Source organism: Thunnus thynnus, chromosome 13, assembly GCF_963924715.1.
Source record: "Thunnus thynnus chromosome 13, fThuThy2.1, whole genome shotgun sequence".
NCBI lineage: Eukaryota > Metazoa > Chordata > Actinopteri > Scombriformes > Scombridae > Thunnus > Thunnus thynnus.
In genome coordinates, this window is record NC_089529.1 from 12,378,900 (window position 1) to 12,392,615 (window position 13,716).

At 38.4% G+C, this 13,716-nt stretch overlaps 3 protein-coding genes across 4 annotated transcripts; all 3 read right to left on the reverse strand.

The window, feature by feature from the left end:
* Positions 1–303: 303 nt before the first annotated feature.
* On the reverse strand, positions 304–2,573 carry LOC137195535 (diamine acetyltransferase 1-like). 2 transcript variants are annotated; one of them, XM_067607984.1, is made up of 6 exons: positions 2,330–2,570; positions 2,173–2,224; positions 1,974–2,057; positions 1,772–1,873; positions 1,599–1,639; positions 304–1,500 (listed from the first exon to the last, which is right to left on the reverse strand). In XM_067607984.1, the coding sequence occupies exons 1-6, from the start codon at positions 2,393–2,395 to the stop codon at positions 1,333–1,335; spliced, it is 513 nt and encodes a 170-aa protein (XP_067464085.1). In that variant the 5' UTR covers positions 2,396–2,570; the 3' UTR covers positions 304–1,332. The 2 variants fall into 2 exon arrangements, with proteins under 2 accessions (XP_067464085.1, XP_067464084.1); XM_067607983.1 differs by having other exon boundaries at positions 1,599–1,873; positions 2,330–2,573.
* A 1,510-nt stretch (positions 2,574–4,083) lies between these two features.
* prdx4 (peroxiredoxin 4) lies at positions 4,084–8,679 on the reverse strand. Its single transcript, XM_067607982.1, has 7 exons — positions 8,377–8,679; positions 6,374–6,491; positions 6,148–6,264; positions 5,752–5,874; positions 4,870–5,000; positions 4,552–4,586; positions 4,084–4,206 (listed from the first exon to the last, which is right to left on the reverse strand). Exons 1-7 carry the CDS (start codon positions 8,585–8,587, stop codon positions 4,156–4,158), a joined length of 786 nt encoding a protein of 261 aa, XP_067464083.1. The 5' UTR covers positions 8,588–8,679; the 3' UTR covers positions 4,084–4,155.
* Positions 8,680–9,841: 1,162 nt separating this feature from the next.
* On the reverse strand, positions 9,842–13,460 carry LOC137195532 (uncharacterized). The gene is made up of 8 exons (XM_067607980.1): positions 13,275–13,460; positions 12,460–13,075; positions 12,010–12,330; positions 11,764–11,887; positions 11,295–11,400; positions 10,951–11,189; positions 10,670–10,828; positions 9,842–10,575 (listed from the first exon to the last, which is right to left on the reverse strand). The coding sequence occupies exons 1-8, from the start codon at positions 13,347–13,349 to the stop codon at positions 10,452–10,454; spliced, it is 1,764 nt and encodes a 587-aa protein (XP_067464081.1). The 5' UTR covers positions 13,350–13,460; the 3' UTR covers positions 9,842–10,451.
* Between the last annotated feature and the right edge of the window lie 256 nt (positions 13,461–13,716).

The window sequence follows — 13,716 nt, forward strand, 5'->3', positions numbered from 1 at the left end:
TAGTTCCACCCCAACCAGATGCAACACTGAACTGCTGCTTACATGTTAATACAGTATATATATATATATATATACTTTTACTTTTGGTACTTTAAGTACATTTTGCTGGTAATTTTTACTTAAGCAACATTTTGAAAGAAGGATTTTTTTTTTCTCTTATTGGAGTAGTTTGTGCATTACTACTCTTATCCAAGTAAAGGATCTGAAAACTTTCAGCACTTATTCTAATCTTACTGGCACATGAGGATTCATATTGTAACATGGTTTGTAATAACATAGCTCAAGGTTCCCTTATTTCAGACATTATTTCAAAATTGTGGATTTGTTTTAATTGATTCAAAATATGTTGCAAAGCAGAATATCCTCCAACAGATCACAAAATGATCAATAAGTTAGAGAAAGAAGAGGGAAAAACAACAAAATATTTTTAACACACAAAAAAATTGCTAGACTAGAAGAATTTTACCTTTACAGGCCTCTAAAAATATTCAAATGAAACAATCTAAGCAGGAAACATCACTCTTCAGTTGGACAGCTCATATAGCTCATGTAAGCAGTGATGAGGGGTCACAAGAACACATTGCAGCTATAAAGAGTGACTAACTGAAAGGTTATAGAAACCAGGAAATGAATCAAAGTTGTATAATCCTTTCTTAGGTGTCAAAATCAGGTCATCAGGTTATGCAAGTACAAATACTCTTATCATGTTATACACGCAAAGCTTATAAAAAAACACACACTCATTTTGTTTATTCATCAAAGTACTTTATGAGGGAACTTTGCCCTTATTATTCACAAACTGCTACCCAAGCAGTATATCAGGTATCAACTTTGAGTGTATAAACGAAAGTACAAATATGTATCTTTAAGTAAAGCAAAGCTGACTGGAGTTAAAAACATATTTTAGGAATTTTATACTTTTTTCTGGTGCCATATTTGAGCCATTTGTACTGAACATGACATAACATTGGAAAACAAAGCAGAAATTAGAACAATATTTTAGTGTATGTTGCATATATAAAACATGCAGAGCTTTTGTTTGCATTGTATGTGCCCTTTAAATCACACAATGGCAAAAAATCATTAAGTAAAATCATTAACAGCATATATTTAGTGTTATTATGATATGATTCCCAAACCTCATTGCTCATTCTTAAAATGAGCAGAAGTCTTTCTAGATTTCAGATCAGCAGAAATTGTTTATCAAAGGTAACAGTTGATTGATAAATGCATTTAAAATGTATGTATGTAATGTGTTTTAAAATCAGTGACCAGACAAAACAGAATTATTGCTATCAGCAACAGTCAGTACAAGTTGATTAACAGTAAACTCTATTTGGCCGTCATTTTCAGCAGCCCCTGCTTCTCGATCGCAAAAAGACGCCAGCCCTCCTGAAAGGAGAGGTCAGCTGCTCCTCTTCGCTTGTAGAACTCAATAGACTTCTTGTTGTTTTCTGCTACAATGAAGTGCATGCTGCTGCAGCGCGTCTTCACTGCCGTCTAGAGGAAAACAAAACGCATCCAAGTATAAAACACAAGTACACATGAAGTGTTGAATGCAGTGGAGACCTGTTGCTAAACAAGGAGTTTTACGGTACCTCACTGAGAACCTTCAGGATTTCTGAACCAATGCCAAAACCTGGTGAAAGATTAAATGTACAGAAGGCAATTAGTGTTGGTGTAGAAATGCCTCTTAACATTGCAAAATGTTTCCTCTGTAACTGATTAACCTTTATCACCATCATATAACAGCACTTGTCAACAACTTTACCCCGAAAATCCTGCATGACATAGAAGTCTTCTAAGTAGAGCAGCTTTCCAATCCAAGGGTCATAAGTGAAGTAGTACATAGCAAAACCAATCACAGTGTACCCTAGAAGAAGAGATCGTGAGTCAGGGTTGGATTTAAAGGATAATCCTGTTAATTTATGGATAAATCTTGAATTGTGAAATGTGAAAAGCGTTGTTTTTACCTTCTGAGGTCTGCTGTTCTTTTGGGATTTCAGCAACTAAACAGTGGTAGAACGGATGATCTCCAAAGCCATCTTCAAGTAGTTCTACAAGTGGGACATTCACTTTATATAAATGTTTGAAAATGTTTACTGAAAATCCAGATACTTTATGTCAAAAATGTAATCACAGTTAAACATAATGTAGATAAAAATGAAGCACCTTTTTCGGTCAGTATGACCTGCTCCTCCATCTCTTCAAACTTAGCCAGTTCCTTAAAGGCATAAAGAAAGAATGACAGTGAATTATGTTTTTAACTGGAACAACAATTACAGATGACAGATTTTGAATCAAATGGCCGAAATAACTTTTTGCTTACCTTTATGAGTCGCAAGATATCAGACACGTCCTTGGGTTCAGCTTTCCGTAATATAAAACTGGCCATTTTCTCTTTTTACCCTTTTTTCCTTTGCTTACTAGTCCTCTGAATGTGAACAAAAGCAAAATTTGTTTCTTCATCCGATCCTCAGGAGCTCACCCCCCGACAATGAATTTAGAAAACCAGCATATGATGAACTGCATTGGCCGTGTCGCACAGAGTGGTAGCTTCAGTAACTTTCCTGCTCTCTTTATGTATCCCCCGAGGACGTAAACATGTTCACTAATCCATATATGGGCAAACAGCAATTTATGTCCTGTTGGATCTCTCTGTACTTGAATGTTGTTTAAAAGGTAATAATTAACCAGACCTGGAAAAAAACACGACAAGTGCACATAATGTCTGTAAAGCTGTGTAAAGAATAACCTATATGAGTAAATGATTGTGAAATTTATATTTCTCACACATTAAATGCTAAACTGACAGTTCTTCAGTAGGTCACATTTGCACTAATTTGTATTACAGAGATTGAAAAAATAAAACTTTTATTGATCTATTGATGTGCTCCTTTATATAATATGTAGATAATGGGTTCAACCTCCAATAAAAAATGTTGGACATTTCAGGTTATCATTTGCCAGGAGTCAGCAGGGGATAGATCTTAATGTGGTTGACAAGGCTGCGACATAGTGACATCTTTTGGTGTGATGGTAAGCCACGAAAGGAACTTTTTTAGTCACATGTTTTGAGACTTTGTGATCTGCCCAGTGCTGTGCAAGGGCGTTTAAAAACATACTGACCTTTCAGTGTTTTCAAGGATGGTGTAGTTAAATGACAATAACAGCAGGGGGACACCGAGTTAAGTCAGTGTTGAGTTTTCATTATCTGTCCTTTAAACAAGCTTTATCTCAGTTGCTCAACAGCAATGTTTCCGCTGCTATGGACAAACCACAAACCTCCCTCATAAACATGACATTTATGCTTTTGCATGCATATCCGTTTTGTGCAGTAAGTCAGTCATGCCTTTCCTTGTTTGCAGGCAGTTTCAAAGTGACTACATCTGTATTTATACACTCTTGAACATTTAGCTATACATTAATTCAGGTGCAGAAAATTCTGATACCATTTTCTCCACAAGCTGTCCAAGTCATTAATCAGAAACTTTCAGTTAATGTTTCCACATGCGAAACCTCAGCATGGACATGTTTCACACACTGTTGCATTTTTATGGCATTTTCAATTTACTGTTCCTTTATTATTTAGCACAAAACACGGATGCTTTGTTTACTAGCTTAACTCCCTCTGAGGTGATGTTAAATTTAAGAATACACTCCTCACTTACTCTTTGCTAGAATTTGGTTGCACTCAGACCACTCCCGATGCAAACTAAGCTGTCCACATGATGTGCAGTACCTGAAGCTATTTTATAAGACAGGATATGTAAAACCTGTTGTATTCATATGTTTGCACTCTAGCAAATTCAAGAACAGACTCTGTGGCAGTATGGTAACATCTCTGGTGATAATTAACACATATTTCTTTCTTCACTATTTTGTAATCAGCTGTTGCTTGTGAGAATCTGGCAGCCACTGAGTAAATTTTACATCAGTGACAGCTGGTCATTCTCAGTGTGCTGCAAAGGTTGAAATTTTCAGCTCTTTTTTCAGCTTGAAACAAATGTACAAACTAAGCTAAAACCGCCATTTTGTGTAGTCACTCAGTCAGATGAATCATCAGGAAAAGACAGACAGAAATTAGGAAAACACATTTTATTTGAACTGTCAGTAAGTGGAGGATTTCACAGACTCAGAAAATAGAGACGCAAATCAGTTCAGTTTATCAAAATACTTCAGCTTGCCTGAAGGGTCGGGAATGATCTGTGGGAAAGAATTGATTAAATTAGTGCACAATAAATAGTTCCAATGATACAATGAAATAAAGTAGTCAATAGAAATATAGTAGAATATGCTCTAAACCACACTGTGACTGATGTAGATCCCTGACAACAAACTAGCCCGCTATTGCTTTATTTTCTAGTTTTCAATCTGTTTAAAGAGCTGTACACAGCTGGTGCTTTAACAAATACTGGCCTAACCCTAAGACATCATTCACTAATTTGCACATACATACATGGTACCCTATATGGGAATTTCTATCTGCTGTAGGACAACACTAGTTAATGACAAAGCATCCAGATTAATCACAACCCCAGTGATACTCACTGTGTCACTGCCTGGCTTCCATCCTGCTGGACACACTGTGAAAAATTACATAATCCCAGTCAGCACTTTAAGAAACACAAAGAATCCACTGACCAGATATTAGTTAGCAGGTACTGCTGCGTTATTCTATCTTAGCCATTAATTAATTTTAACAAAGGGCAACTAGCCTTCAAATCTGCATTCAAAGATACGTCAAGACAGTACAAAGGCCACTTAGTCACTATAGTTATATATAAAAAAAAAACATTAATTAATAACAAAAATGCCAAATTAGGTGTGTGAGTGTTTTAAAATTGACAGCAGATGAGATGTTTGTACCTTCTCCGTGTTTGTCAGTGTACTGGAAGGCCTGGACCAGCCGAAGAGTCTCATCCACAGATCGTCCCACAGGAAGATCGTTCATAGTGATCTGCCTCAGGATGCCTTTGTCATCGATGATGAAGAGTCCTCTGAGAGAGACAGACAAGTTGGATACATGCAGGACTTAATGTTAACGTCTATGTGGTTGTTAAAATACCCAGTGAGTTATGACTTATGAAGCACATTTGTAGAAGCATCAAATGTGAGTCATAGGAATTAAATTAATTCATTAAAATGAATTTAAGGTCCAGTGTGTAGAATTTAGTGGGATCTAGCGGAACGGACTCAGCAGAAATGGAATATAATATTCATAAGTATGTTTCAATTAGTTTATAATCACCTGAAAATAAGAATTGTGTTTTCGTTACCTTAGAATGAGCCCTTTATATATCTATCTTTATATCTACATAGGGAGCGGGTCCTCTTCCACGGAGCCCGCCATGTTGCACCACCATATTTCTACAGTAGCCCAGAACAGACAAACCAAATACTGGCTCTAGAGAGAGCCTTCTGTGAGTTTCACCGCCATCGTAGGTTCTCCTACATGCTTGGAAGGGGAGGGAGAGTTCAGTTGGTTGCAATCTGCAACCTCACCACTAGATGCCACTAAATCATACACACTGGTCCTTTAACTGCTATAGGAAAACAAACATCCCACCCAAACTAGTTTTTTTCACAGCTGCTCCTGTCACTTACCTGCTTTTTTTCACTGACGCCAATCTGACGTGGCGTCAGTTTGGCGTCAGTGTTATATTACAAGACGTGTTATATTACAAGACATGTTCCATTAAGTTAATCAAAACTTTGATAACGTCCAGGAATGTAAAAGTGAAGCTGTACCTTAGTGTGTGTCCCTGGTCCTCCAGGTAGACTCCATAGTCTTTTGAAATCTGGTGAGTGAGGTCAGACAACAGAGGGATTTTCATTTGTCCAAGTCCACCCTGCTTCCTGGGTGTATTGATCCTGTTAAAAATAAGAAAGGTGAGAAAAACAAAGCTCTGTACTGTTGTGTTTAGTAAATTAATTCACCCTCTTTATATAATACATAAAAAAGTCTGGAGAACAAAATGATCTAACCAAAAAGAGAAAAAAGCCCCCACCCCTTCAGAAATTAAATAAATCACCTCCTGAATCCCTAAAATGTATTTATTGAAATCCAAAAAGAATTTGGATTACTTGACATTTGTTATTAAGTCTGATAGCATTTTGTGGGTGTAATGGGCTTAGCAGTCTTACCAGGCCAGGTGGGTAAACTGGGAGTCAACTGAGCAGGCGACAACCTCTGTGTTGATGGCTTGAAACTCATGCACACGATCACTGAATGCAATGATCTCAGTGGGGCAGACAAAAGTGCTGCAAAAGACACAACAAACATGTTTAAAGAAGAATATACTCTGTTGTGCAGCAGTCCCAGGAACTCAAATGAAGTGGTTATGTAATGTGGGTCTCAGATGTTACTCACAAGTCCAGAGGATAGAAGAAAAAGACCAGATATTTGCCTCTGTAGTCGGACAGCTTCAGCTCCTTGAATTCACCGTTGATCACAGCTGTTCCTTCCCAGTGTGGTGACGGCTTTGAAACTGGAAAGAGTAGCAGGAAAAATATAAAGATTTATCAAACCAGGAATTCTTACTGTATATGTAATTTGGAATATAAATCTCATGCTTTAGATTACTGCAAATCACTGAATGTGACATACAGTATGTATTTCAGAAAAAAAATGCCGAGGGGGGGGGGGGGTAAATGGGAGATTACAGTAGTGCTTAAGCTTTTAAATGCCATATTGAGATTGATAATCTTCAGCATCTTTAGACTTTTGATCATCAAAATAGGAGAAAAAAAAAATTCTGGATCCACCTTCTTAAATATGAGTATTTTCTGGTTTCGTTAGTCTTCTACAATACTAAACTAACTGAATATCTTTGGTTTATGGATTGTTGGTCGGGACAAAACAACATTTGTGGACGTCACCTTGGGCTTTGGTAAACAGTGATCATCATTTTTCACCTTTTCCTGACATTTTACAGACCAAACAACTAATTGATTAAATCGAGAAAATAATAGATGAATCAAAAATAAAAATAATCATTAGTTGCAGCCCTATTTAACTCCAATAAGTTTTGAGACCAGAAGGTTGTTAAGTGTACATATCTAACATAATTCTCAGAGGTACTTTAATTTATTCATTTTTCACCTTATGTCTTTATTTTTATCCATTACAATGTTTATATTCAGGTTTTTTTGCATTCGCATGAACCATATTGATCAACATTTCATATTCTATATATATGTTCCATATCCACTATTTAATCACTTACATGTATTGTACTATTTACTGCTCTGTACATACGTTAGCTCTTTGTTTTCATTATTTTCTTTTGCCTAGATTTACTGTGTTTTCACTGTCTTCTCTATTTTTCACAATTGTATTATACATAAATGCCCTACGCACAGTGTATGGAGATGGTGACAAAGCATTTCACAATCATTGTGCAGAACACATGCACATCCTGTCTTGTCAAGAATCCAAAATATTTGTAGATAATTTCGGCTTCCTGCGGATACAACACTGTAGAGTATTCTCTTTTAAAATATTCATCGGGTAGAGAGGCCTTTTTGTTGCCTCTCTAGCTGATGAAGATGAGCCCATATAGCTTGAAACATTGTACTTTTTTTTTTAAAAGTCAGCATTTTACAGTGTTGCAAGTCCTTGAGAAGAACAAATTAGCTTATAAGCATTTTACTACTATGATTGTGATCAATAAATCTATTTTCAGTTGTTCTCTATGCCATATGACATTTCCTCTCCCACATCGTACACATTACATCAGTTTGCATTATGTTTGTCTCAAATACAATGGGCAGCACACTGTAAGCATGGGCCAGTGGCTGCTGGTGCACAGACGCATGGGGTAAAGTCTCAAAACTTATGATGACACATGACAAACAGAGAAAAAACTGCAGAGGAACAGAGCCCTCAAAGACTTGCATTTGTTTACAGGGCATATACATTATATGGCCTATATTATATGGAGTTTAATGAATACCTCTAGTAATAGTTTACAAGTCCCACCACCTGGTGATAACATGTCTGTATTAGCCAGTGTTAGTGCTATGCCACACACAGTCATGTGCTGAAGGGGCGGTGGGAGGAACACAATCCAATGAATTTCATAGAATGACGTGTCCTACAAAAAACATCTGATTAAAAGTTAGGCCTAATGTGTAAGTGACCTTAACCTCTTAAACTATCACATGAGAATGAAACCATAAGACACAACCACTCAGATTATACCACAAGCTGCAGACAGACCCTGACAGTTTGTTTCTATTGTCCTGACAGCACCACGCTGGAGCTGCAGCAGCTGCTGCGGCCGCTGCGTCTAAGACAAGAAAATCACTGCGCACTTTCACTCTGCAAATACTAACTTGCCACTTATGGATAAAATCAGGTTATGAACTCACTCTTGGCTTTACTGAGGTGAAGGGAATGGTCGGACACAGGCACACGGAAAGCCTCTCCAGGATAGACGTGTCCTCCCGCGTAGTTGTGACACTGGGAGTTCTTCACCTGAGCGCTTTCTTCTGCAGATGTCACCGTGGAGAGGAGCAGGAGAGCAGCGCACAGAGCGCAGAAAAGCTCCTTCTTTACATTACTGTGGGCAAAAATCTCCATAGTGCTGTCCCTTTGAGAGCACGTAGCCACTGGCTGGCAATGTGTTTCAGTCTTTCTGCCAGGGATTTGAGACGCCTTCTTCCTGCTCTTCTTCTTCTTCTTCTTCTTCTTCTTCTGCGTGCATGTTGTTGCATTACTGCCACCCTCTGGAGTTAATTAGCTCATGATGCCCCTTTCCTTTTCCATTAACCCTATCAATTAACAGGCAACAAAATACATATGTAGTTAAATAAATATCATCTTGTGCCTTGCCGTCTCCCTCCATAACTCAATACAGATGTTTCTTTTAGAGCATATTTTCTCAGCTGCATGTCCAGCCTCTCTGCTACGTATTTCCTGCATGCACATCAAGTCCTATTTTTTCAGTTTTACTATTACTGTATCCTCTTTCATGTTCTTCCCTCTACTTCCTGAAGACAAAACAACCTTTGTTTCTCTGTCTCAGTACTGTTGCTGCTCTTTATTGACTCTCCTCAGTGATTTTGAAAGTGTAATCTGAAATGTTTGTTTAGATAGCTTGTTCATTCTCTTCATTGCATGTCTGGACTGTATCTTTGGACTGTATTTAACTTGGAGCTATGGCAGCAGACCCTGTAGCAACCCTACCAGATATCTACATGTCTGTATATACCATATATTTAAGTCCCTTTATGTAGCTTGAATACTTTATCATTTTTATCGTTATATCATAAATGTCATCATCATTGTATCAGTTGCCACTTCTTCCGAGCAGTTGAAATGTGTTGCTTTAGTTTTCTTCTTCTCACAGCTTGTCTGTACTTGTTGTACTTTTATTTTTCTGTAATTGTGTTCTCATCCTTGCGGATTCATTGATTAATCACCAACTATTTTAGACTGTAATTAATGAGTATCAGTAATGGACTGATTCTCTGTTGAATTGTTATGAAATGTTGGACACTCAATATTTTGCAGCACTTAATATCACCTCTCTCTAAAACCAGTAGTGCCCTGGCCATTATTCTCTGATTTTGACCTCATGTTATCAAATTTGCATGTGCTACAACCTTTAAATGCTTTTCCTCAGAATAATCAACTTTGCCATGATCTCCCTGATTCTGAAAATTTCTCACTCCATCATTCACATTTGTATCAAATGACTTTAAAACCACATGGGAGTTATATCCTTTACTTTATAAGAAAGTTATTTTCCTGTCAAAGTATGTTTTTGCATTTTCATGAGCAACTTTATGAAAATTTATATTCATGAACATTTATTTTCAATATTTGCATGACTCCATGTTAAATGTACACCCTATCCCTTTTGTTGGGCCTTATTCCATATACAATTTCTTGAATGATTCACAATTTAAAGAGAAGCTTAAGTATGTGTTTGTTTTGTGCTGTATTCTCAGTACTGCAAGTTATTTTTTAAGGCAATTCATGAACCATCTTTCAAAAATGATTGAAAAGACAGCAAATTTGTTCATGAGGCATTTATTAATTCAATTCAATTCAATTCAGTTTTATTTATATATTATTTATATATTTATTTATTTATTTATATAATAATAAAGTTAATAAAAGTTAAGTCTAAGGGCACTTTTCAAATAGAGCAGGTCTAGCTTTGACCGGTTGGGTTATTGCAGCATAACTAAGGGCTGGTCCAAGGCTAGCCTGGCCAGCCCTTAGTTATGTTATGTAATAGGCTACTATGAGCTCTTAGAGGTATAATGGTGCCTGACCATTAAGGGCTTTGTAGGTGAGGGGAAGGATTTTACATTAAATTCTGGATTTTACAGGAAGCTAATGGGAGAAATATGATCTTAGTAATAATGGAATAGCAATATTGCAATATCTCATGTATATCTATGAGATATTGCAATATTGCAGATCTCTTCCATTATTACTTCTTGGCCTTTAAGATCTTGTCCAGGGCACGTCGATCCTTTTCTGGGACGATTTTTGTCCAAAGGCTCAGAAAATCCTTGTGGAGGACCAGTTCCTGCAGGATTATTTGTCCATGATGCCTGTAGTGGAATACATTTCTCATTTAGTGGAATGCTCAAAAAGAACAAACAAGAGTAATCTTGTAAACTACATATATAAAATTTGATGACCCACCTCACTTCTGGTGCACAATCCACAAACATCTTGGAGACAGCAGTGAAGAATCGCTCAGTGAAGATTCTCCCTGATGTGAAGATGTGAGCTGTTCCACAGTGATCAACCAGCTGGTGCAGGTGTTGTGCCATGCTCCCTCTTACTGCAACACAAAGGTGGCTGAGGAAGGACAAATACAGGGGAATATGAGACAAACACATCAAGTGACCAGGTTTCATATAATTCCATTTATCAGTATGCTTCTGCCAATAAAATAAATGGCACTTCTTCTCTCCTCCTACCTCAGCCCTGTGTTCAACAGAGCGCTGAGAGTCCGACCATAGCTGCAATTTTCCACCATGGCGTCCAGTGCAAGATTGGCCTGCTGATGAATAAAAGCATTTGTGGTTTGTGCCAGTTTCAACAGCAAGGCCCGGCCTGTTCGCTCCACCTCAGGGTCCATTATCTTTTGGAGATGAAGATATAGATCACCTAAGGTGTTCATAGCCGCACAGGACAATGCAGAGCGCAGGTTTTTCACCTGTATAGTGGGAATAAACATTATCAGCATTGTGCACATTCATAGACACATGATAAATTCATGGAACAAAAAAAGATGAGCGAAAAAGGAAAGTGTCTACAATACCTCCTCTATGAGGACCAAACACACTTCGTGGAGTTTGGTCTTCAGGGTCTCCGGATGGTGCCTCACCAGAACGCGAAGTGTCTTCAAGCCCTCCATTTTCTTCATCCTGTATGTTTACATGACAAGAATTAATTAACAGCAATGTACATCACTTCAGGAACGACACAAATACCCGTAATACTACTGCAAATGTTGCTCAGTTTGAAAGTAAAGTATAAATAACTGTAATTTTATGCTTTATGGTTAGTTTTGCATCAACTGATACAAGTTTCAGCTCACAATGTTTACTGGCTGCACACTAAAGTTCTATAAAATAGCTGTTATCAGAGGACATTGATGCATTGCAAACTAAAAACTAAAACTTTAGAGACAGATTTCATGTCAAACTATCAAGTTGCAATGTAACACTGACATGAGATCAAGCATTCTGTGAGCTGGTACAACAGACTGTTCTCTGTCTGTACCTTACCAGTCGTCTGAGGAGAGCAGCTGGAAGGAGAGAGACAGGCTCTCCACAGGGTTACTCAACGGCTGAAACTCATCCTTCTCATCCTTCACAGTCTGGCGGCTGCAGTCACTGGTGGTCTTCTTGCCTGGTAAACAGAACTTTGTTCGTTACTCACCTTTGTTTTCATTCAAAGTATTGTACTTCCTGTAGGTGCCATAACTCTACAAAAACTTGATAGTTATTCAAGATGTGTATAGAGGAACTTACCAGTTCCACTGAAAGCCTTTGCAGGGCGCAGAATTTTCCCAGGTCGAGATCCTCTTTTTTTGTTTTGAGGACCTTTTCGAGTGGTTGGAGCCAAAGGCGCCATCGTGGAAGACCCCTGCGGTTGTGAATTTGGCTCCACTGCAGGATCACAGGTCTTCTTGGCAACTGCTGGCACCACTGCAGGGATCTTCCTGGCAGCCGTTTTGACCACCGCAGGGATCTTCTTAGCTGTCGCTGGGGGTCGAGGTGAAAGGATGGAGCTGAGTTGGAAGCGCTCTAGACTTTCCACGATAGCCTCAACTTTCTTTGTAGCCTCCTTACCTGTTGAAATGAACAAAAAAAAATCACTCAAATTACTACCACTTAACTATATTCAAATCATTACCTATGTTTCCATATCTGTTTTTCAACCTGAGAGAAAAAACAACAGTCTTTCTTGACAGTACTGACCTGCTGCAAAGGAAGGCACAGGGAGACGACTCACTCTTCTTCTGGTTAGAGGGGTCGTTCGAGGAGGAGGAGGAGTAGGTCTCAATGGCGTCACCTCAACAGGGTTTCCCATCAGAGAAAGCTCCCTCAGCTCACTGGGAGTGTGAGTATCTACTGAGCTGAGGCTGTACACAGAACTGATGGAAGCAGTTGGGCTTTGGTCTCTGTCTGCCATTTGAGCCTCTTTAAAAGCATGGACAGCCATCTGACTTCCAAGAAGCACCTCATCCCAGAAGGTGTCCTCCTCATCCAGACTTTCAGGACTCCTCTGGTGCCTGTTGAGATGCTCTGCGTTCAGGCGAGGTGCATTTCGAAGAGGGCTGAGTCTCCCTCTTCGATGCAGAGAGGATTTTGGGTTCCCTCTGCAAGCAGCTGGTGGTGGAGGTGAAGGCTGGGTGACGTCTTGTCTGGAGAGTCCCAGTCTCTCCAGAACAGCATCATTACGTGCTTTCTCCATATTGCACAGCCTTTCTGCATGTTCAATCAATGCATCCCTCCTAGCCCTCTGTGTGTCCAGGATCCTGGACTCACTGGTGAAGCCATCAGGGTCTACCTGTCTTCTTTGGCTCCCAGTTTGCTGCAAAAAAAACAACAAAAAACAATAATATAATTGAGTAAATCAGGAATAACCACTGAGTTCATCTAGTTTGACTCAGTTCTTGACAAGATGATAATTCTTCAACATTTTAGAGCAATCAACTGCTCTGTATGCATCCATGGAAAACTTTCAGACAATAACAGAGGAAAGTCAGAGATTTGTAGAGTTGGTTACTTACATCATCATCATTGCACTTCCTCTGTGCCCACTTCCAGAATCGATGGAACATGTTCGATGTCTTGCGATTATCCATGAGAATTAGAAAAACACCACTAAACTGTCAACAAGGAGAAACCACTTTGAGAACTTTCTCTCAGCTCAATCTACAAGTGACTGAAGTGCTGGATTCTACAGTTGGTGAATAAAAATGTTCTATGACAGGTCACAATCACAATTAGATGTGATGTCAGAATAGAACTTTCTCTCTGAGTGTGTGTATTTGTGTGTGTGTGCATGTGTTTATGTATGTCATATAAATATATATTCAACATCAATATTAGATTTAAATGATGTACAATAGATATTATATTACATGGTTAGATTTTTATTAACAGATCATAGGAATATATAACATTGTTTATTGCCACCAAAAAATGAAGGAATTAAATTTTGAATGTCCA